At 42.9% G+C, this 24,637-nt stretch overlaps 1 protein-coding gene across 2 annotated transcripts in view; it reads left to right on the top strand.

Annotated features, from left to right (window-relative positions):
• Positions 1 to 24,637, top strand: part of MAPKAPK3 (MAPK activated protein kinase 3) — a 56,774-nt gene that overhangs the window by 6,850 nt on the left and 25,287 nt on the right. Inside the window, exons 1-2 of one of the 2 annotated variants that reach the window (XM_062008465.1) lie at positions 988 to 1,095; positions 2,113 to 2,463. In XM_062008465.1, coding sequence (XP_061864449.1) covers positions 2,239 to 2,463 — 225 coding nt within the window. In that variant the 5' untranslated portion in view covers positions 988 to 1,095; positions 2,113 to 2,238. Of the gene's footprint in view, positions 1 to 987; positions 1,096 to 2,112; positions 2,464 to 24,637 lie in introns of those variants that run through there. The other variant, XM_062008467.1, reaches the window with a different exon arrangement.

Below are 24,637 nucleotides of genomic sequence, written 5' to 3'. Positions count from 1 at the left end.
GTTTTCCTCTGGGATTTGATTAGCCCAGAATAGGCAGAACGAATCAGGGACCAAGCCCTCCAGCAGCTGAACTGCTGAAAGCCTGGAAGGGAAACCTGAGGCAGAATAGCTGTAGTGTCACATCACATGGCAATACACTGCAGATCTGCATCCTGCTAAGTTGAACTACTTTTTATCCCTTGGAGAAAGGGCTCATTAGCCCTTTTAATTATTGTCCTAACCACTAGAACTCCAGATGCCATTATGTTATGTAAAATGACAAATGTATTTTTAACTCGTAAGGCATGTGAACTTTAAGCTCTTTCCAGTGATACAAATACAGCTCCATTTCAATGCATGACTCATCTTCACATGTAGGAAAAACTCAGTATTTCACATCCCTGTAACTACACTCCGTGCACCAGCGACGAGCGACAGTTGCTGTGGGAACCATCACTTTTAATACTCTGACTGTGCAAAGCGACTGCTTATTTGGCAAAGCTCGCCTTTAACGAACGGCACCGACTGCTCCGGTAGCCACAGCGCCTGAAGGGTCCAGTATCGAGTCTCAGCGTTCTGCTCCTAAAGCAGGTTTTAGAGGCACCGTGTCGATCCTTTGCCCTCCCTGTAAGAGGCGATGTGGGGAAGGTGCTGGTGCTGCCGGGCCGGGCCTCGCCTCCCCGCCCGCCACCGCGCGGGCGCGCTGCGGCACAAGCCCGGAGCCGCCGAGGCTCCCTCACGGCTTCCCCGCCAGCAGGGCCCTTTACCCCGGTATAACCGCATAACGCGGCCGGTGCCTTAAGCACTTAAGCACCGCGCGCAGGGGACGTTCCCCGCCACTCGCTCGCCCTTCCCCGCGGAACCTGCCGTCGCGCACGGGGCGCTCTCTGCCCCGCGCATCGCGGGGGGGGATGAGGCAGCTCCGGCCGGGGCCTCCCGCTCTTCCCCTGCTCATTGACGGCCGACCGGGGCCCCGCGGCGGGCGACCTCCCCTCAGCGGGGGCGGGGGCGGCACGCACCTGCCCAGGGCGGCGGGGCGGGCCCAGGCAGACCCCGCCTTCCGGGACTCCGCACCGGGAAGCCTCGGCTGGGGCCGCGCCGCGCCGCCACAGGCAGGTAACCGTCCTCCGGCGGGGCCCGGCGGCGGAGCCTCCCCCCGCCGCCAGCCCCGCGGCTCCCCGCCGCCCCTCTGCGCGCCGTAGGGTCTGCCTCGCCTCGCCTCACCTCACCTCACCTCAGGGCTTTCCCGCCTCGGGCTTTCCCGCCCTGCGCCGCCGCCTCGCAGTGCGGGGGGCTGAGGGGGCAGCCCCGCCGCCGGGTCTCGCAGGGGGAGCCGCTCCCTCCCTCCCTCCCTCGCCCGCCCGGGGCGGCTGTCAGCGGGGCAGGCCTCGAGCCCGGCAGCCCCCCGGCGTGAGGAGCGGCCCTCAGCCTCCGCGCCACGCTTCTCCTGCTCGTGGCTCCGCCGTGTTAACGGGGCTCGGAGGCCCTGGCAGCGGTGCTTCCCCTGGGGCTGCTCTTCTAACAGGCCCCCGGCTCTCTGATCCCCTGCGGGACCGTGCAGCTCCTTGGCGTTGGGAGCCACGGCGCTGAATCTCCACGTACCCGAGCTCTCGGGCGGTGTGATGGTTCCCCCTAAGTAACGCGCCACCCTCGCTCTGTGGGACCGAGGCGGTTTGGTAAGCACAAGCCCAGCATCAGGCCCAATGCCTGCCCAGGCAGTGCCCCTCTGGGGTTTAATCCAGTTATTTGTGGTTGTCCTACATAACGGGATGAGACACGGGATGGCTGTGGAGATACCTACATAAAACGTTTAGGCAACAAGTTGTTGATGCAGGCTTATAAGCTCCTCGAAGCAAAGGCGATCCGTGCTCTCTTGTACAGAGCTCCGTTGTGTGAGACTTTAGTCCAAGCCTCGGCGCAGGCACTTGTTGCAGTACAAGCAGTAATTTGTAACTGCTGACTGATAGCTGTGTATGCTGGAAGTTGTAAAGCTAAACAAAGCGAGCTTTCCTGAGGTGAGCCTCCACTTTTGCTCTCTCTAGGGCCTGATTGCCTTTTTAATACAGGAAGTGTTTAGGTGGGAGAGCTGTTAGTTCATATAAATTACTAACAATCGTTTACATTTTTACTCAGGACTAAATGGCGAGCAAATGGACTGTTTGAAGCACCGTGTGTGATTGCCTAAGAGGAGAGATTCTGTTGTGGATAACCCCCAGGGAACCTGTGGGGTACCTCTGTAGTCTCAGACTCAACCCTGATATGGAACAAAATGAAGGTGAACAGGAATCCCAGCCAGAGAGTCACATGGACAGCAAGAGCAGTGTGAAATCCTTGCCTGGGGGAGAGGCCCATGTCAAACTGGAGATAAAAAAACATGCAGTTACAGATGACTACAAACTCTCCAAACGAGTGCTAGGGTTAGGAATCAATGGCAAAGTACTGGAGTGTTTCAACAAGGAGACAGGCCAGAAATGTGCTTTGAAGGTATGTAGGCTTTTTTTTTTCTTATTTATGGTTTGGAGGCCAGAGTTCATTTCTGGAGCACTAGAAAAGCTCTTTGTTCTATCGCTTACATTGCAGTGTGCTGTATGAAGTATTTGAATATGTGGAGACAGTCACCATTACAACATTGTAGTCCAAACTTGAGTCTTTTCCAGAATATTCTGTGTGAGTTTCCAGAAGAGTGTTATCAGCTGCGAAATTCTCGTGTTCATTTTTAAAAGACAAAAAGGCGGGGGAGAGAACAGTGTCTTGGTGTGTTCTGTGAGAAAGCCTGCTAGATTTTGAATGAACATATTATGCAATACTTGGGAAGGAAACTATTTTGGATCTTGTGCAGTGAAATAGGCCTAAACTGGCAAGTATTGAAGTGTTCAATCAAGCCAGCTTTTCTTCCCTTTGAAGACTTTTCTTAAGGAGCATTTCCAGTTGTTTAGTCACTTATTCCCTTTATTCTTGTGATCCATTCACAGAAGGGTATTAACTGGGAAAGCACTGCTTACACCAGTATTGACAAGTAAGTTTAGTGGGTATTTATGGTGGTAAGCACCACTTCAATAAATGGAGCAATAACCATTCATTTGAGACCACAAGGCTTTCCTGCTTTTTGCTCTGCAGCTTTTAAACTTGAAGATTTCCCTGATGCCTTTAAACTGCATGTTTAGAAAAAGAAAAGCAGCTCAAATGAGAACCAGGATGGTTCTGTATGGTAAGACTGCAAACCAGCTGAAGTAATTGTCATGAGGGTTACTTAAGAATGTTACTGAGTCCTTACTGGTGTTGATCCGATAAGTTGGGATGTCTAGACAGCTTTCAGGTACCCTTCCTTTTCTTAAACCCCTCACTCTGTGTTTGTTGACAGCAAGATAAATTTGACAGTGGTCAGCTGGAAGGTCTGCCAGGGACTGGACGTGGTCTGGAGCTGTTATCCCCAGCAAAGCCTTTGTGCTTTGATAGAGCAGACTGGAAATATCCGGTAGCTTTGTATATTGAAAAGATTTTTAATAGAGCAAGTAGGAAAGCTTGTAACACAATAATATGCTGATTAATTCCCATGGTTCTAACACACTCGTTTTCTTGATCACATTGTTTTTTTTGTATTAGTTTCACATAGCTGAGTCACAGGAGTTTATCTCAGGGAAACTGGAGGTTTTGGCAATCAGACTGGAACTACTGGGGTTTTGCGCTGGCGTAGGGGAGTGTCAGGTTTGTACAACTCTTGAGGTGATCCATTAATCGGATCCTTCTGAAGTGCTATCAACATTAATTTCTACACTTAGCCTACTGTGATGAAGGGTAATAGTTAATACTGAAGCTGTTCTTTTGTTTCTGAAGGGTTCAGTGGCTTTGTTGCTGATTATTTACCATTCGTACTTAAAAGGATTTGCAGTTGTAAGGGCTGGAAGCATTTTAAAATACAAGTTGCCATTGCAGAACACAATCCAATGGGAACAAGTGTGTTCCAGAGAAAATTTTGTGCCCTTGGAATCAAATAGGAAATATATTCCCATGGATACTGGCATCTGTACAATATTTTATTAATTCAGCACCCACGAGGTGGGGAGTTGCTGTGCCCTGAGAGAATGCCCTCTGCCTGATGGGGAGGAGGAGCCTATGGGGGATCCTCTACTAGCAGTTTCTGTTTAGTACTGATTGAGCTGGCTGGGGTTCTTTTTCAGAACTTTAAAAAATCTGTTAGGGACCAAAGCACCATCCCAAAGTGGAGTTTTGTCAGGAATGGTTAATACATCACTGATATGGTGGTACATAGGTGTTTGTCATCCTCACCCCCAACTCCAGCTGTGGAATGTGTGAAGTTTTCTTCTTAAAGAGACAGAAATATTGAGATGTTTATGAGTTCTCTAGGGAGTTTAAATGGCAGATAATGGTTTGCTGCTTGCCTGTATGTATTTCTCATCATTATGAGTTTAAGTGCTGAATAAAAAGTTAAATATGCAATTAAGTAAAGCTGCCAGCAGCCCAGAGAGAATCTTCTGTTCTCTCCAAAGATGGTCTAATGAGAAGATTACCCAACAAGGAAGGATAAAAACTGTGCTTGGTTAATTGGCAAGAATAGAAAGATCTTTTCCTGTCCCTGAAGGTATTTGCAGGGATGGAAATATTCAAAAGAAGTTTTTTCATTGTTTCTTGTGAAACCTGAACTGGGCCATCCAAGTCCCAAAACTAATCCGGATGAAACTTCAGAGCAAACCATCCAGCCAAAACAGTTATGCAAAAGGGACGAAAAACTTGGTGAAAAAAATGTTCTGCTACAGCTCTGGTGCAGAATTATCTGTGTAGGGACAATAGGGCCTTGCCATTTCTGCATTGCCACTTCCTAGGTGTGGTGGCAGGGTTATCATTCCCTTACAAGAATAGAAAGTGGAGGCTGATGAAGCTGTCACAGAAAAAACCCAACTGGTCTGACAAGTAAAAAATTGAAAAGACTGAATTGCAAGTTGAACAGGAAAAAAGAGCTGTTGGATGGATTTATTGGTTTGTGGGTTTGGTTTTTTTCTGGAGGTTACTTGTGCAGTATCCATTGAGATCTATGTATATTTGTAGACAAATACTTCAGGCATGAGTGTGCTCACTGTAACCTGCTCCTGGGAAGGGAAAAATGTCACTCCTGCTGCTGAAGATAAAGCAGGAGTGAGATAAAGTAATAGTCTGTTCCCCTTCACACCAAATTTGCCCATTAAAGCAGCTTCTGACTTGGCAGATGGCACTGCTTTCTGCCTGAAGTTCTTTTATATGGGAACAAAGCCAGCATAGCCAGGATCTGGATGGAAATTACTCAATGGAAGGAATTTTAACCAAGGTATTCAAGGGGAAGGGGTTTGAACAGGCAGAAATGTTCATCCCCAGAGCCATGTGTCAGTTAAGCACTATGTACTACTGGGAGGTCCCTGTTGTCTTCTTTAGTCTGTATCTGCTAACTGAGACTACTTAGAATTTTGGTAATCATCTTAGAGTGGGAAAACACAAGACATGCTCTCAGAGATACTACAGGGCTTTGGGTATTTTCCTAAAGTATTATATGGCTCAGTTTACTCTGCTTGGGACTGTGATTTGCTACACACTTTTACAGTGTGCTGTCAGCTTTGTTTCTGTGAGACTGAGATGCCACACGCATTGCTGTCCTGCTCCAGAAAGTCTAATCTGGTTACTCACTTAGACACATCATGACATTTTGGCTAAACAGCACTGTTTCCAAATGGTGAGAATGCAGGGATTTTAAAAAGTAGAAGCCTAAACAAAACTGCTGTGCAGGACTCTGGCCTTCTAGAAGGCAACTAACTATGTTTTGGTCTCTCTCCTTCGCAAATAGAAAACCTTCTCAGATCTCTTTTCATAGTTGATCCAGAAATAGCAGTCAAGTGAAGTCTAGTCACTCTTCTATTTTTATCTCCTCTTTACCCACCTGCCCCCTTCTGTTCACTTTACCTTTTGTGGCTAAAATTTAACCTCCACTCCTTTAACACTGTTATCATCCTGAGTGTTCTCTGCTCTTTTTCACACTTCTTCCTGGTTTTAGGGGAGAGGAAGAGACCAAAATAGCTGACTGACTACCTGCGACGATAGATGTCAACTCCTGGGACTTTCATCCCATTAAACAAAACCCAACCTACAGCTCCTTGTATTTTCTTTTTCCCCCCTCACTTCCTTTTCTTTTTGGCTCAAATTCCTGATAAGTGATGTCAAAATAATATTTCAGTGCCCTTGATGCCCTACTTTGTGAAAGGTGATAGAAAGGGTTCAGAATTAGGATCAAGAAAAGAGAGCTAGAGAATGTCCTGCTGGGGTATTAGAACTTCTCTGCATCTGCAGCTTCAGGATTGTGGTGGATGTCCCAGGGTGTAAAAACAGTGCAACATGTCCTTGGCATGCTATTGACCTTCAGTAAACAGATACTGCTTTTTTCCAGGAGAAGAAATGGAAGGACAGTTTAGGCATAGGAGGAGTAAAACAAAGACCCCTGTACTTTAGGAAGAGAAATACATGAGTTATGAGTGTGTTGAAACTATTGCTATGAAAACTCCGAGTAACAGGAGAGTGTGGCAGTTGTAAAGTTCTTCTCCCCAAAGTACTGCACAGATGTGCCAGGCATTGCAGCCACTTTCCAGTCGTCTGAGACTTCTATGTTGAGTGTACATGAATGGGCCTGCTAGGTCATAGGTCTTATCCTCTAGAAAAAAACAGTGAGTTAAGCCATGACCAGCCTGAGGGAAAGTGTCCCATGCTGCCACGTGCCAACAGTACAGTCTATGTGACTTGCTGATTTGAAAACAAATAGGCGAAGCCCAGAAGTTAAGTAAAGCAAAAAGCCAGGACAAAACTAAGCAGACTTCTTGCCTTCTAGATTTAAGGAACTTTTGGTGAATGATATAAATGATAATAATAGAGTAGGAGGCTTTACTGTAATCTGTAAGACTATTAACATAGCTTGTGCTCGGAAGGAGGGAAAGCAGGTAATGAAAGAAATTTGGCAAAAAAACCCATTCCTACAGAGAGAATGTTGTTCTGCCTTCCAAGCTCGAGTCACTGTGGAGAAAGGCAGGCATCCTGCATCACCTTCATTTTATTTAATCTTGAGCTACGTTTCTGCCTCTCATTCAATTTTAATGTTTCTAATTACTTTAAATAGTACTGCATCATACAAGCCAATTGCTGGATAGTCTGTTTTCAGTTAGCATACCTTGAAGTCGTCACAAACAGGAGACTCTACAGGCCAAAGTGTCTGCTTTGCAAGATATCTGAATAGCTAGTACTTTAAAAATACCCTTTGTTGCCTGAAATAAGATGGTGATCAAGGAAAAGAATGCAGCAGTGGAGAAGGCAATGCATACAGTGAAAGTTATTTTAGGTTGGTGATTGATTGTAGAATAGGAGAAGTTACCAATCATCATAGGTGCTATAGAAGAGAATTATAGCAGATTAGGAATGAAACGTCTCAAAGTTTTTAGAATAAGGCAGAATACTATTGTACTGAGCTAGAACCGTGGTGAGAATTCAGGGGAAACAAATGTAGTTGTTGGTTAGGATTTGTGCAGGATGAAGGAGCTCATGCTTTACTGGAGTGATTGGCTGTTTCTGGAGGAAATTACCACTTTCTTCTGAAGTGTTCTGTAGGTCCCTCTTACCTACCATATTTCCTGCAGCCTATTTATGCTGGTTTATCTCATGTCACAGTAAATTCAGTGGCAGTAACATAGCTGAGTATGAGTAATAAACTCCAGCAGCTATATGTTGTAGATCAATGTCAGATACAGCACTGAATGAAGATGAGTTCAGAAAAGTTCTAGTTAAATAGCAGCCCCCAGTGTATGGAGGAGTACCTAAAATAAAGCTAGCATGAGTCTGGTCCTTGAATTTTATCCTTCGGCGCCAATCTTGGTAAGTATTACATAAATATGCATGAAATACCTAAAATAACATTCAGTCAATTAAAAAGTGGGTCGTTTCTACTGCCACAAGAATTGTTTTTAAACCAGTGAGTCATTTAAGACCTCAGTCTTTCAGCACTTTGTACACATTTGGGCCACCAAACACTGACACCCTCCTGAGTGTTAGTTGGACTGGTTAATTTGTGAAAGGTGAACTTCATCAATTTACTTTGAAGATCTGACATTCTCTATTGATCACCTTCTTCTCTGAAATAGAGCCAATAATTTGGGAAAACAAGGAAGCAAACAAAGATTGGTCTTGGTCTGAAATAATCAAACCTTCCATAGTAAATTCTGACCAGGTTCAGAAAAGTGACAGTTTATTGAGCCCCAAAAGTGCAAACAGAAGGGCAAATGCTATAAACCAGTAAGTCATCTTGGGAAAACAAAACTATGTTGATGCTACTTTGCACTTTCTGTGTTCACTTCCAATCTACCAGCAAGCTGGCACAAGTTATACCCCGACTTGTGTAGCAGCAAAGCTTGGGAAGAGCAAGGTGCGTTTCTTTGCCCTCTCCCAGGTTCAAAGATCTGAGAAAGTATTATAGATACGAGTCTCACTTCAACTGTGAGGAAAGTGCTTAAAAGGAGAGCACGTGTATCAGTCAGATATAACTAATTACTTGACAGCCTCTTTGGACTAGAAGACTCTTCTTGGTCTGTCCCTCCTTCCTTTAGAGTCTAAATTTTCTTATCTCATTTAAATAAGGTAAAACCTCTCTGATTTCTGCTAGCTGGAAGTCTCTTTACAGCTAACTGGATTTTGCAAATCAGCTTCAGTGCAAGAATTTTAAAGTTCTTTTGCAAGATAAGTGTGCTTCAGCCTCATTTACTTACATTAATGCCATCTAGAGAGATGCCCACACTGGAAAAACCTGATAACATCTTTTATACTTTGAGAAGAATTGAGGCCACACCTGAATGTCATGACTCAGAGGCATCTTTTTTTGCTCTGTCTTTGGTAGCACCCTGTGTAAGAGCAGCCTGGTCTGAGAATAAATGACTTCTCATGATAGCTTGCTGCCAGTTAATTCTCATGAGAAAAGGGAGATTATCTTCATGCTGTGATAAATTCATTGGAAGCACATGGAAGGAAGATGTCACTGTTATTGGGAGCAGGAGCCAACGTGAATTTGGGAAAGTTAATAGAAGACTCTCTTACATATAAAGGCTGTTTTGGGTTAATCTATAATTGTATATAGTGATTTTGTTTTTCTTAAAAAGGGAAAAATCATTGGTTTATTTACATCATCACATGCAGCATTTTGCAGTCCAGGATGTGTTTGCAGTTATTATTTGCTTGATCCTGAAAAAGTTTCCATTTCTCACCTGATGTGCCTTTCTTTTCTTGTTAAGGAATCTTTCCATGTTAAATGTGTCTTTAGAACATCAGACTTTAGCATCATGGGTAATACTCTAGCAACAGTAGGGCTGTCTGCATAGCTACCCTCATCTCTTGGGGTTCATTGGAGTTGTTTCAACTGTTTGCATGTGACTCTTACACTGTGAGAAGACACGATGACATTCCTGAAAAGGAAAGTGGCAGAGATGTGGTGTTGGAGGTGGGGAGGAGATGACCTGTTAATTGGAAATACTTAATTGGAAAACCGTGAGAACGGCTTTCCCTCCTCACCAGTGAAAGCTGCCAGGGCAGGAGGGCTGGATTAAAGTGTATGAACTGCATGGATTGGGGTATTTTACACGGACTTTCTAAGTACTTAAGATGATTCAAAGCTCCGTAAATGCGATTAAGCTCTAAGGCTCCAGCATTTTAATACCTCAGGAGTGAAGGGGGGAGGGAATTCTTGCTCAGCATGTAGATCACGCGTGGCCTCCTAGTTCCTGAATCTTCGTAATATATGGCATTTTGCACTGGAGCTTTCGTGGCCTGTTTGAAGTGAGAAAACAATGACTAGATTTGTGTAAAATTAACTTTTCCTGCAGAAAAGTTTGCTTGCTGAACTTAAAAAAACCCCAAACAAACCGCCCCGAATGTGCCATCTTTACGAGTAATTTCAGATGTTCTGGCTAAGGAGCCAATCTTACTAAAGTTGCACTGTTCACAGATCTTAAGTCTTGCCAGTTCAAACTCTGGCTCTTCTCCATGGGCTTTTTCCCAGGATTTGGGTGGGTTTTTTTCTTGAATACTCTGTTAAGTACACTGGTGATCCAGCTAACAGGCCCCAAGGCAGCTCCTGGCATCTGAGTCAGCTAGGGCTAAGGTTGGATTTAAGCTCATTGTAAGAGAAGAGCTCAGAAAACACTTTTTTGTTGTTGTTGGTTATTTTTTTTGACAGCATTTCTAAAACATATAAACTGTTTGGAAATGGCAGGGTGTGGAGTGACTCATGTTCTTCATCCACTGAACTTTCTTGTGTGGTGAAATTTTGGCTGAGGCAAGTGGTTTGCCTAGGTGTGAATCAGCTGTAAGCCTTAGGAAAGCACTTGAGTAGTGATTTGTAACTGCAGTTGGTTTCTATTATACCGATTTGGGTTTTACTTTTATTTTCAAAGGAGAGCAGTTAAAATCTGGATAGGGAGCATACACCTTACACACCTGTGTTCTGCATGGGACTCCTGTGTACTCCTTAGCATCAAATCCACCATTTATTTCGGGCTTGAAGAGTCCTTAAAATCCCATTTGCAGTGTCACATGGTCTAACATTTGGTACTGACATAGGTGCCAATGGTCTCCTTGCCTGGAGAGAAATGATGAGAAATACTATCCATCCTTTACTTGCTTCATTTTTAACCAAAAATGTATGCATATGCTTGGGTTTTTTTCTGTAAAGAATTAATTTCTCTCAGGGCCTTATTCCATTTTCCCACATGTTGCTTTGAGTCAATGTGGCTTTGTCAAAAGCAGTTTGGTTTCCACAGCAACGGAGTTGTTAACACCAAAGATGTCAGCGTGGAAGGTAGGGAGAGGGCTGTATTTTCTGGCTCAGCTGCCTTGCCAGGGTAGGGACCCTTGCTGCAGCCACGCTACAGTACAACGTCTCCATTGTCTTTGTGACGAGTAAAAGCCTTTCATTTTGCTCTACTGTTTCCCTTCCAATCAATTTACAGTCAAAATTTGACACGTGGGAGGGTGACAGGGCTTGATGGTCCCTTGATGCTGCAAAGCTTCCTGTTCTTTCATGCCCTCTGTTCTGAAGGGCACTGCTCTGTTGTCTTTTTGAAGAGTGCTTCCGTGAACAAAATTGCACTTGCATACATGCATACCCTGTAGCAGAGAGTGTGTGATAAAGGAGAGTAGAGCTCTATTCTTTCTGACTCATGGTCAATGTCTCCATATGAATGGTAACATGAAAAATGTTCAGTCCTTTTACCTTGCCTAGTAATGTGAAACCTGCTCCAATTAAACCTGCCCAGATGGGTTTTCTGAGGCATTAGTCCCCTTAGGGTGGGAACTAAGCCTCACTCCTGTTGACCTTGGAAAGCTGCATTGTTTAAAAGTGCTTTCTAATAGATAGTTAACCTGTGAAATTCATTGCCTCAGGAGCTGAGTGTTAGTGATGCTGTGAAGGTCTTGAGAATAAGGTGCATCTCTGAGTATTGCAAATGTCAAGAAAAACCCCTGTCATTTTAATATACTGTACAGATCTGACTGTGGTCTTCTGGATCCTGTTGTTACAACTTATGATTACGAAACTGTCAGGATAAGTGATGCAACAAGCTCAGAAGGCATTTCATTGCTTGTGTTGTGTGTAGTCTATTACTGCTGCAGGTATCAAATACCCTCCTGCCCAAGGAGAGGGAGGTGGAGCTTGGGTCTAGGCTTTGCTGATGGCTGTAGTTCTGGGTAGTGCCCATCACTTGTGTAATAGTTTCACATTAAGGGTGTGACTTCCTGGGCAAGTTGTACTTGTCTATACTAGGCTGTAAACATAAAGTGAAATAGATTTTTCACAATGGCTATTCATATTTAAATGCCTTTTTTTTTACTCTCACAAAGAGCAAGGCAGGAAAGCACTTTTATCAGACTTGGGCTATGGAAATGTAACAGTACAATGTTGTTGAAAACTCTTCTCAGGCACGTTATGCTGCTTATTTGCACCTTTAATAGAAATCAAGGTAAAAAGCAAATGCTGCAGAGTTAAACCCAAAAGCTGAAACTTAGAGAAATGGAAAGTTAATGCTTTATACCGGCTCAAACACAGGATGAAATCATGCACTCAAATACAGATATGGTTTTAACCAATTCTTGGATACTCATTAATGACTTTTAAAGGCTGGGCTTTGTATCTGCAACTTAGAATAGAATTGCAACTCACTTGTGATAGCTGCCAGTATTACTGCTTATTTCTCTCACTTTCATAACAAGTATCTGGCTCTGCATTGGAGTTCATAGTACACAAGTCATTCTTACAAAGGCTGAAATCTCTGGATATCTGTCTTGTCTGCTGGAATTAGGTGTTTTGCCAGGTTTATCATGTTTGATTGATTGACTTTTCAGTTGATTTTCTTTATGTTGGGAAACCTGCAAAATAGCATCTCACAGGATTTCCGTCACCAGCAGACTGACAAAGTGAAAGTGGTGGATGAGGAAAGGTCAGTTAATTTAGAAATAGTCTCAGTTCTAGTGGACTGATATCAAGTAGAATTTTCCTCCAGTCTCTCAGCAATGTAATAGCTTTTTCGTGTGCTGAGATGCTGTGATTAAAGGCCCCTTGAAGGCAGAGGGAGGGTGAGTGCCTTTCTGCCCCTGATTGCCAGGCATGCCTCTGTTTTGGCAGGTGACTGCCTTGACTTGGGCTGGGCCTATATGCTTGTTACCATTGAAAAATGGGACATGACACTCAAGATGTACAAAAATTAACCTCTTGCTGCAGTAGGGAGAAGGAGAAAACAGCAATATACATTATTGGTAAAAGATTTTATTCAAGAGTAATTAATTCTGAGTCTTTCCCATTTCTCTGCTCTCTGAATCGTTATGAAGATGTGAGGGAGGGTGAATAACTGCAGTGTTGTGTGTTTGAGCACAGAAGCCAGGTCTCACAGGGGAAATATGGAGAAAGTTTGCACAAGTGTTGGTTCAATAAAGCATCCGACACCACAGGAATAACTTTGCTAAATCAGAATACCCCAAACAGTTTCTTGATACCTGCAACAGTCTTGATTTATGGCAATAAGAGGTAATAACTGTGTAGGCCTGTTTCAAGACTGAAGCAGGAATTTGACTGCATCATATAAGAAAAGGAGCGTGTTTCACATCAGGGCAATTTTGGAGAAGGAGAATGATTAGAGCTTGGAGCCTGATTAGAGTCAGGGTGAGAAAAGACTGTGACAGGCAGTCCTCTGAGGTTAGGGTGGGACAGCATCCATGATACTCCTGAACGCATAACTTATGATTCTAAGATTCTCATGTGACATCTTTCCCAAGTATCAAAGGTCATGAGGAGATTGGTGGTTTCTGTTTTTGTTTATGTAAACTTTCTCAACTTGAACCGCTGAGCCCATTCTGTGTGCTATGATGTTGTATCATGTGCTGAACAACTGTTTTATAACACAAGTCACGTGTGTTCCAGGTATGATTTCTTCATCTCTGTCTCTTGAGAATGCTCTGACTCAGCAGACCAAAATAGTAATTTCTGTCTTATAGAATTGACCTACTGACCTACATTTGAGCAAGCTGAAGTAGGGACGACTTGGTAGAGGAGGGTATTGTTAATATTGCTGCTAGTCACCAGCTTCTTATGTGCACAACACACCATTTGCATCACTGAGAAACATGACACTAATTTATATTACAAATGAATAACTTTCATGTGTTCCATCTTCACTTGATTTCCTGCTGTGTAGGGGATTACCAGGAGACAACTGCTTGTCATTACACCCAAGAGCATTAAATGCTCTTTGTTTGAGATTAGCACCAATAATTTATTAATAACATGAACCAAGGTTCTGTCTTATGATTGCGCCTTATAACCCAAAGGTTCTTCTCCATCTCTGAAGGACAATATCTTTCAAAGCTGCCTAGTACCTAAGGTTTTTTTTTACAAAATAGTTCACCAGAGTCGAGCTCTCTCAATTTCAGCTACTTAACTTGACATGATTCGAAAGAGGAATCACTTTTCTAGTGTGGTGACCCCACTGAGAAATGAGGCTGCATTGAGCTGTCTCAAGCTGTCTGTTCAATCTTCAAATAATACTTAAAATTTAATTAAAAAGTAAATTAACTGTGATAGAGATAATTTACACTTTCATACCACATTTAATCGAAATCTGCAAGTTTTTCATGGCAATACCTCACACCTTTGGACTCTTCAGAGTTCTGTGTGTGATCATACAGAAATCTTGGCTGATGTTTTGCAGTTCAGCTTGCCTCTACACAGAGTGATTAGTGTCCCACCTACTAGACTCATGAGGGTTTTCTTCCTTTCTGTTTGCTTTATTAAAAAGAGTTCATTACATTCATAAAGCATTTTCCTAAAGAAATAAATAGAATCCTATGTACGTCCCAAGCTGCATGTTAGGGTGTATTGGTCACTAATTACTGCCATTGAGACAACGGGAGTGATGATCTCTTCCAGTTCAGTACGACAGATTACCATTAATGCTTTGTCGTTGACTGCTTGCTTTGGAGGGAATATTTCTAGGGAGCCCCAAATCCGTATTGCTGGACCTCTGACATCCTTCTCTATGCTTGGGAGAACTTAATCTGTCAATACTCATGATTTTGTGTTTTCATTCAGTTTGTTCCATGCGTTTTAGCTTTTGTCTTCTGTGTAATCAGAGCAGAAATTGATCCCTTCTCTTCCACCCCCACCTTTATCTGCTCTTCAGTTGCTGGAAATTTTAACTGCTAAATGTCAGAAAATGTCAATTTTTTCTTTTCCTTCCACCCCAAAATTTCTCTTTTATTATTAAAAATTATATGAGGGCAAAGGAATGTGAGACATCCTGTGCAGTTTTTCCCATTTCTCCCCTCAGATCCGTTTAACATTTAATACATGGAAACTGTACTTCCAAAGTAGGATTAAGTTTGCTGTTTGTTGTCTTTTTCCAAACCACTAAATTTGGACTTTGTAGTGTCTAATTTTTTATCTAACAGGGCATATGTTGAAGAATAAAAAAGCAAAATTGCTTTAAACATAAAACAAGTCTTTCCACTTTAACTTTTTTTCTGAGGCCAAGTAGAAGTACGTTCTCTCTCAGTTCTGCTTTTTCTTTACAGTTGGTATGGTACCCAATTAGCTTTTAACATTTCCTAATTTATTTTTTCACTAGTGACATAGAAATGTGAGCTCTGGTATATTATTTGGATGTTTCCTGTTTTCTGAAATCATGAAGCTTGTTAGCTCAAAATAAAATACATTGTTTTGCCCTTTTTGCATGTTTGTATATATCTTTTTGTGAGAACATGAAAGCCAAAATTTTTCTTATTTAGGAAAAGAGGAACAAATAAACATTAATTGCTGGGAACTGTAGCCCACTAGAGGCTTGTTAGCAACCACAAATATACAACAAAATCAAACTTGTAGGATGAGTAACTAAAGCAAAACTGTTAGATTCCTTTCTGCCTTTTCCTTGAAAAGTCTGTTGGAATTTGGCTTGAATTGGGAATTTGATTTTGGCCTTATATTTGTTTTTCTCACTGACTTTGAAAACAGAAGTCAGTAAGCATTGCCATTTTCAGGAAACACTCAGGCTTCCATGCATAATATAAATCAGGGATACGTGAAAACAGTAGTCCCAGAATAGATGGCATGCTACTTCTGCAGTTCAAGCACAACCGCTGCATTGTGCTTCTGATGACCCCACAATAACCTCAGTTTCTGCGATTTAACACTGGGCCCATGAGATCTGTGTTCCAATTGCAGCTTTTACATTTTTGTGTCTATCCACACAGGATTATAATTTACATCTTAAAATCTGCCAAACCTGTGAGGAGAAAAATTTGGATACGTGAGGGTTTTACTCAGCAGAATATACCAAAGTTTGCCCAGTTCCTTTGTTTGGTTTAAGCACTCCTATGGGAGACTTGGAGGAGCTATGAGGTATGTTTTCCTAGTACTTGTACTGCTTGACCAAAGTACTTTCTATGTGCAGTTGTTACTTTGACATGCCATTTTTGAAGACTTGGAGAAACCCTGGGACATGTTCACTGCCTGCTTCCAGTGGGGTTGTGATGTGAGTGCCCGTGATGCTGCAGCAGGGCAGCCTGCCTCCTGGGCTGCTCTGGGGCAAGTGCAGTCCCTGCCTCAGAACCACTCATCCAAAGGACAAACTTTGATTACACAGGGAGCATTCTAGGATGTGTGGATCTGTTCTTCTAATGTGCATGCTGTCCACTGAGTTTTCTCTAATACATAGTCAGATAAGTCTTACAGGAGAGCATCTCCCTTACCACTTCCCAAATGGTCGAGTGAGGTGACCCAGGTACATGGGCGAGAGCAGGCAAGTTGATACGGATCACGTGGAATGATGCCCCCCACAATGGTGAGGATGTGCCCAATTCAAGTTCTTAGAATCATAGAATCGTGATGATTGGAAAAGGTCTTCAAAATCAGAGTACAACCACTAACCTCACACTGCCAGGCCCATCGCTAAACTAAACCATATCCCTCAGCACCTCATCTATGTGTCTTTTGAATATCTCCAGGGTTGGTGACTCTACCACCTGGGCAGCCCTTTCCTATGCTTAACAACCCTCTTGGTCAACAGGTTTTTCTTCATATCTAACCTAAACATCCCCTGGTGCAACTTGAGCCCACTTCCTGTTGTCCTGTCATTCATTACTGGAGAGATGGACCTTCACCTCACTACAACCCTGTTTCAGGTGGTTGTAGAGAGTGCTCATGTCTCCCCTCAGCTTCCTCTCCTCCAGGCTGAACACCCCAAGTTCCCTCAGCTGATCTCCATCAGTCTTGTGCTCCAGACCTTTCACCAATTCCAGTGCTCAGCTCTGGACACACTCTAGCACCTCATTGTCTTTCTTGTGAGGGGCTAAGTAGTGGGAAGGCTATAACCTTTCTTGGCTAAGTAGTGTGAAGGCTATAACCCGAAATTTAGTACAGGTATCATAGAAGTAGTCTCCTGTAACCTGAAATTGCAGCACCTCATTCTGTGCTAGCAGTAACAATTTATATAGTGTCTGTAGCTAGCTGATGGAAAACACAAGCCAACTGTTAGCACTGCCTTCCAGGAAGCCTGGCTGCTCCAAGAGCTGCTTCCACGCATTGTATGTCAGCCTGCTTCCCCTTTCTTGCTGTTGCATTGAGGTCTCTCTGCTGGAGGAACAGACATAAGTATTATAAAAAGCCTAGCACAGAATTGGCCAAATACTCTTAAGAATTCTTTGACTTGCCTATATTTATTTAAAATTCTCTTCTATTCTTAGAATGTGATTTGTTGTTAATTGTTCCAAAAGTAAAGAAGCATGAAATAAAATGTCTTATAACTGCACCTATTTTATCATTAGTGTGAAACGGGAGAATGGGAGGCAGCAGATCACTTATCCATAGACTTTGTACCACAAAGAAATAAGGCATGCAAATGATCTAGTGTTGCCCAGCAGAACTGAGGAAAATAAAAACTGGTAAGTATAGTGGGATTGAAAGACACAGATAATGACCATTGCTGACAGAGGAGAGCAATTGGATAAATGAGCACAAGAATTATTGATTTTATGATTTTAATTGAAATAAACCAAAATCAGAGGGGTAGAAAATTACATCGTTTTAAAAAAGCAATATAGTGGCACAGTTTTCTGTAATGTAATGGTGAAATAATCAAAACCAGACATTATCTTTATTGGATTGAGCAGGCATTATTAGTTAGAAAGCCTTTTATTTAAGTCTACTACACCCAGTCTTCCTCCAAAAATGTGTCTGAATTTGAACAAAGCAAATGAAGAAGGTACAGTAAAAGATGCTGAAGGTGAAGTCATTGATTCTTTCAAGCAGAAGTAAATGGTACAGAGTAATAACAAAGTCATTGACACTGTGTTACAAAACCAAAACAAAGGGGAAGATGGTGCAGCTCTCCAGAAGATAGAAGAAACAGAAAGAAGTTAAATATTGGGAATGATGCAGCCTGATACTTTAGTACAACTTTATTGCTTTTGGAGAATAACTAATGACTAGACGTGTCTTACCCTGTCACCCTTACAATCATCTTGAGTCAAATTCTAAGTCTTTAATGGTCAGCCAAGATGCACTCAGTTTTAACAGTTAACTTTCCCAAAGGTGCATTGACAGTGTGACAAACTGCAGCAGAGCAGGTATTTTCCAGGGACTGAATGCCTGTGCTCTTGAAATCTGGCCTAGCTCTGGATATGGGAATTAAGAGGAGCAATTTCTAGTTTGGTCTTTGACTCTCCCACTGTCCCCTAAGAGCACAGAGGAACAGAGATCTGTTGGGTACCTGCAGAGAAACTGAGGCAGAGAATGAGGAAGAGGTACTGCTGAAGGAGCGGCCAGGATGTAGAAAGAGGAGCAATAAGCTCACAGGGAACAGAAAGTCAAGGCTGAGTCTGGATGAAGAGCCCCAATAGAGTGGCAGAGACAGGGTGCCAAGGGGTGGAAAATGGAGAGGGGGAAGAAAAGTAGCTGGAGGCAGAGAAACAGACTACAGGAACCAAGGAAGAGCTGGTCTAAGGAAGAGATGATCCAGTAAGGGCTCTGGTACTAGTTTCAAGGAGTGGTAAAAGACCTTGTTGCATGATGAGACTTAGTAGGAGAAGATGATAGGATTAAAGCAAGGGGTCAGAGGTGTGGATGGGACCAACAGGAGGGTTGGTTGGGGTTTTTTTTCAGAAGATAAGAAGAAAGCTGCCTGGCATAGTGCTCACCCTCACAGGTGGACGGCATCTCAGAATCTCCTAGTTTCCTGTTTTCTCTCCCAGTCATCAAGTAGCTGTAAAACTCATTGGTATTAAATGTTTTACACCCTCTTGTTTATCCACAATTGTTGTTATTGCTTGCATTGGCTATAATTTTTTTTAACTAGAGACGTCTATGCAGTAGATATGTGAGCTTTAGCTCTACAGGTAAGTCATGAGGGATATGAGTATGAAGATGCATAGGGGGATTTATTTTCAGGGTTGTATTGCTGTTGCTAAAAAAATCCAAAAAAACCCAAGTACCACGCCACAAAAACTATAGACAGCCTGTCTCACATACACACATCTCACTGCTTCCTAAAGTAGTGGTTTTGGGTTGGGAAACTAGCACTCAGACGTAGCAAATGTCAGGATCCGTGCTATGAATATACTTTGTCTGGCATTCTGTGTTTTGTACTACACTTCAGCCTTTTTTTGGTGCACAGAAAAAAAATATTAGATTGTGAGATGTTTGCTTTCACTAGCTGGGTTTGTTGTCATTGTATGGATGAGGCTGCTTCAGGTTATTTTAGACCTACCCTGAAACAAGACTTTTTCACTTCCTCCTGGTTGTGCCTTGTGGTGCTTTCACTGTCATGGCTGGATCACTGTTATCTTCACAACATTGCTTTAAGGTAAGTTTATATGGCTCCTACTTCACATAGAGGAGCAGAGGAATAGGGTAGACTTCTAGAAGTATCCACTGAATTTTGGGAACTCCATTTGAAAGATCTTGGATGAGAGTGGTCATTGGGTTTTTTGCATCTCCCCAGTGTGCAGTGCAGCGGATTGCACTGACTCAAGCTCTGCTACAATGGGGGGTACCCAGGACTTTTGCAAATGAGACTGCAGCATGGGCTTCTAAGAAACAAGGTAAAGGCAATGAGTGACTGACTACCTGTTTGGCATAGTTGACTTTCTAAGCATTGCATAAGACATCAGAAAAGGACAAGAATAGAATCCAGATTTTTGAGAGTAGCATTCATCTGTGGTAACCACAAGCCTCTTCTTTATTATATTATACTTTCCAGTTTCTGTATAAAATGAAGAGGAGGTGGGAGAGGCTACAGATAGCAATTCCTGTCACTATCCTGACTTGTATCCCAATCAGGTTCAGGTTGTACCCTGACTGTTACAAAGATGAAGCTGAAGAGGGAGGAATAGTGCATAATATAAAAAAGGAACAATATTCATGTTATTCAAGTACCTTAATCCTGGAAATCACTAATATTAGAAGGCCTAAAGGGCAATTTTAATCATATTATGAAATCTGTTTTGTTCTTGTTAATTATCACAGAGGCCTGTTGATAGCAAGAACAAGATAGACTATTAGTTCTTTTGTTCATCTGCAACACTTTATTTATTATGTATTTGTTGAAGGGGTATGAAATGGTTCAGAGAAAACAATTTAGAGAAACAACAGAATGATGAAATTGCTAAGTTATGCTGTGTGCACAGAATTTATATTATCAGGATCTATTGCAGCCTCTGTCAGCTCTGTGTTGGAGATTCTCAAACAATTTGTGCCAAAAGCACCCTGTTGAATGAAAACATGAGGAAAGTGACACCCAGAGATGGGTTTTGTCCCCAAAGACTGTGACTAGAAAAGGATCTGAGATTCCTGAGTCCAGTCCATTCAAGGCAAGAACACAGACAGCCTCTTAACCGTGCCCCAGCAGTTCATATGTTGCTGAGAAGTTCTGTCAGAAAAACTCCATGGTGTAACCTTACAGACACTTTGCAGGGCCATGAGCTGCAGAAAACTTGTGAGTCCGTGCAACACGTAAAGACTGTGTCACACAACAGCTTTCAAGAAACATGTCTCAGAAATTCATCTGCTGCTGGGGTTATTTTTACTTCTACTATCAGTCACTACTGATGAAGCATCGTAATTCTCTGCTTACTGGAGCCTTTTCAATGACAACTGCAGCCTGGGCCTTGCCTGCTTTACTGCTGCTTTTTTTTTGGCCTTTTTTTAGTGGCATGGCTTTAACTGTGTAGCTATGGAAAAGAATGCATCTGAAAAATCCAATCATTTGGGGTTTTCAAACCCCCAGCCCTGCATATTCTGAGCAGTGAAAAGAGGCCATATTGGGGTATCCTCGTGGCCAGGACCCAGGGAGGGAAGGCACAGGATGGGGCATGGGATGTCTGCTTGCTTTCATGTGTTAAATTGGTAGGACTACCACAGTGAGCTTCTATGCTAACTGGACCCAGGTGATAAAAGCTTGGAGATGGGATGTCTGAGCTGAAGGTACAAAAACCAATAAACTCACATGGAATACAGTAGATTATTGATGATAAGGAAAGCTATGGCAACAGTATTTAGAGCCTAACAGCATGGAGATGGGCAAAGAAAGGAGAAGGAATGTGACTACAAACTGAGTGCCCTGAATTTTACAATGGCCAGCAACATGTTTTCTGGAAGGTTTTGGTAGTCAGAGGAGATGCTATCAATTGTGGCCCACATGCAGTCTGCACAGGGCACTGCTGAGGGACTCTACAGCACTATAGAGTATTTATCACCTATAAATCCGTAATCTTTAAATCTGGTAGTACCTTTGCAGAATGGAACCTTTAAAGTTCATCTTTGAAGTACCAGAGAGCACTGCTGGATAATGAGATTTAAATATCTGTCAGTCTTTGGCTTCTGACAGGTATTTGTTGATTTTTTTTAGTATCTTTTGCAAGGGATGTAAGACAACTGGGTGGCTGTACCTTCCAGAGAGCAAAGCTACTGCATGTACTGCAAAACAGCAGAGGGTTCATGGCCAAGGCCTGCAGGGTTGTCAAGGGGAACACATCTCAAAGAGGGGTAACATTTATTTCCAAGGTTCCAGGCACATGTAGGCTGTGCTTCTTTAAAAGCTACAGTCAGGCCTTTTTTGGGCAGACCAAGAGGTGGGATTATGGATTGTGGTGAAATGTCACCCTGTCAAGCTTCCAAACTAAAGGAGGATGGCGAGCTCTTGCTTGCTTCATCTGATGCACAATCTGGATTGGCTTTTGTTTAGTTTAGCTTCCCTAAATGTTTGCTTAATTCAGAACTGAAGCTGTATGCTTTGTAACATTGCAATCTTCTTTCTTTTTTTTGGGGTGCTATTCTGGTGTAACCAGAACTTGGGTCATGAAAAATATGCCCTTAGTCATTTGAGTAAGCATCTACACTCAGTCATGTTTCTGGAGTAGAGCCTTGTTCCATCTTTCTTGAAAGGCAAGAGAATTTTTTCTTTCTGATAGAGGCTGCAACACCCTGTATTAGAAATTTCCTTGGTAGGCATGTTGCAGAGTTATGAAAAGGTTTCACTTTTATATTGCAGGTCCCAAGTTCCTGTGATCTCTTTGCCTCAGGCTCACAAGGATAAATGAGTGAAGCAGGCAAAGGTTTTTATGTAACAGTCCTTTGGGAAATGAACAATAATATTTTTCCAGTAATCCTTTCTATATCTGTGTGTGTTCTGGAAACTAAGTGCAGCTATTGCATGGCGTCCCCCAGAGACACGGTCAGAATCCTGGTGTGCAGCTCTCTAGTTCTGCCAGCGTCCAAGAAACTTGTCTTAGGGGTGCCCCGTGTTCTCAGGCTCTTTTCTGAACCCCCCTCACGTTACTGCAGTGAGTGACTGTACCCTCATGGAGGTTTTCTTGCTATGGCTCACCTTTTCCTTTCTTTTGTGATGTTTTGTAGAAATACCTCCCTTAAAACCGATCAGGAAATTGCATGAAAACGTTATCAAATACAGAAATAGTTATTCCCAGGAACTTCTAAAACTCTTTATGAGAGATTAGAGTAGCCATACCCATCCCAAAACAGGCAGTGATTCCCACTCAGCTGAGGTCTGAGAAATTCAGGGCTTCATCCCTACTTTGCAAACTTGTGTTTCAGTAGTGGGAACTGAGAGACTGTGCACACTGTAGGCAAGCAAAGAGTCATCTGTAGGAGCTGTAAGGACTCACGTAATACAGTGGGAGACTGATCTATTTTAGGCAGAGCAAGGATCTGCAAATGGATTTCTGCACACAGGTTTAATAGGCATATCAGCTGTTAGTTATCTGATATGTAAATGCAGAATCTCTTGGTGGTTTTGAATGGTGGATCTGTCCAAGACCTAAGAATGCTTTTCTACCAATCTGCTGTATATTTTCACGTGGAAACTTAAAAATAGTTCTAATCTTGCAGTTGGAGATACAGCTAGTGATGGAGAGTTATGAATTCTAGCAGAGAACCCCCCACATTCAAAATAACAGCTTCTTAGCTTAGAATAGTCGACTGTGAAGAGGAAAGTGAGACTGCAGGAGCTTTAAGATTTCATGAATTACAGTTTGAAAAATGTCTCCAGATTCTGCAATAGTTGGTATCATCATTTAGTATTAAGGAGTGTTTTGAAAGTGATTGCATTTGATCTGGTTGAGATTGTGTGACTTAGTTATATGATGAGAATGATATATCACTGTCTTGATGTTCTTTCACTGGACCTTCAGGGAGTCTCCTCCCTCACCCAAACCAGAGTAATGAGAGTTAAGAAGCTTGCAGTGGTAGGGATGCAGGGGTGCTCTTCAGAGCTGGTCTCTTGCTGGTTGTGAGCCAACCTTATAACTGCTGTTATTAACTAAGGGGGAGGCAGGAGGGTGCAAGTGTGCCTGTGAATTTGGACAAATAAATGAATACCTGCTTCACGATTATCCAACGGTGCAGCCAAACCAAGAGGTTTCTGAAAGTTTTTGAAGTGGCCACTGCTTGAAAAAGTGTCGTGTTGCCATATATCAATAAATACACCATTTTTGGTAATTGGAGAAGGATTAACCCACGGCAGTTGAAACTACCACCACCTGGCAGGTCTTTGACAAGTCCTGCATGTTAAGAAGCCAGCATGCAGGTCTTAGGGAGTGCTGCATGGTGTTTAAAATCTGCAAATTGCCTTTTCCATTCCTGTCTCTGCCTGGGGATCCGTCTTCTCAACTGATGGGAAGAGCATCATGGCTGAGTGCCTTCTCCCCTTGCCACTGCCTGCTGTGAAATGTTGAATCCGCTCTGTAGAGAGACCAGCAGCTGCACAGCTCAGACAGTCTGTTTCTCCATTAATATGGCTTTAGAGCTGGTGTATTTCCCCGATTCCCTGATGTGTCACGTCTAGGAGAATGACACCGGATGGTACATAGCTTCTGTGAAATCATCACCTCAGAAGTCATTAACACTTTCATGGAGCAGCTGTTTCCACAGTACTAATGTTAGTTGGAATCAGGCAGGTGACTTTAGGCCAGAAAGATCTTCTGAGTCTGTTTTAATCGTTGCTCCAGCTTTCTCACTCCTCCCCCTTCCTGAAGCCCAGACTTCTCTCAGGCATGCTGACTTGTGGAAATGAGCCAGTGTTGCAGTGTACCACAAGCAGATACTGCTGCAGGGAGAGAAGGGGAAAGGATAGTGTCTTAAGAGATGGAAATGTATGTTTTTCAGCTTGGAAAGACAAAAAGGATTGAAATTCCTGGAATGATTTTTTGTTCAGCAGGGCTTTAGCTGCAGCTCATTTTTCTGACCCCAGTGCGGTGCTCAGCATGATGCTGCTTTATCCGAGACATCAAAACATTAGACTTCCAAATATTCTTGGGATCCTCCTCCTCTTCCTTTTGCATGTGTAGTCATAAAGCAGCCAACACAGCACAGGAGCAGAGAGGAAATCTATTCAGGACTGTGAAGGAAATGCTCTTGATTTGGGGAAAAAAACCCATCCGTTTAAGCTGCTCTGTTCTACCTCTGTGGTGTCTGACTGCTTTCTGTCATCTGGTTGCAGTGAATGTGAAGCTGATCTATCCAAACAATGGAACATGGCTGTTGAGGAGAGAGCCCTCTGCTCCCACCTTTCACTCCACAGCATATCCTATCTTCAGT

The sequence above is a fragment of the Colius striatus genome, chromosome 15 (genome assembly GCF_028858725.1).
Source record: "Colius striatus isolate bColStr4 chromosome 15, bColStr4.1.hap1, whole genome shotgun sequence".
Taxonomy (NCBI): Eukaryota; Metazoa; Chordata; class Aves; order Coliiformes; family Coliidae; genus Colius; species Colius striatus.
Note: the sequence above shows the minus strand (reverse complement) of the source record. Positions and strands in the feature narration are given on the sequence as shown.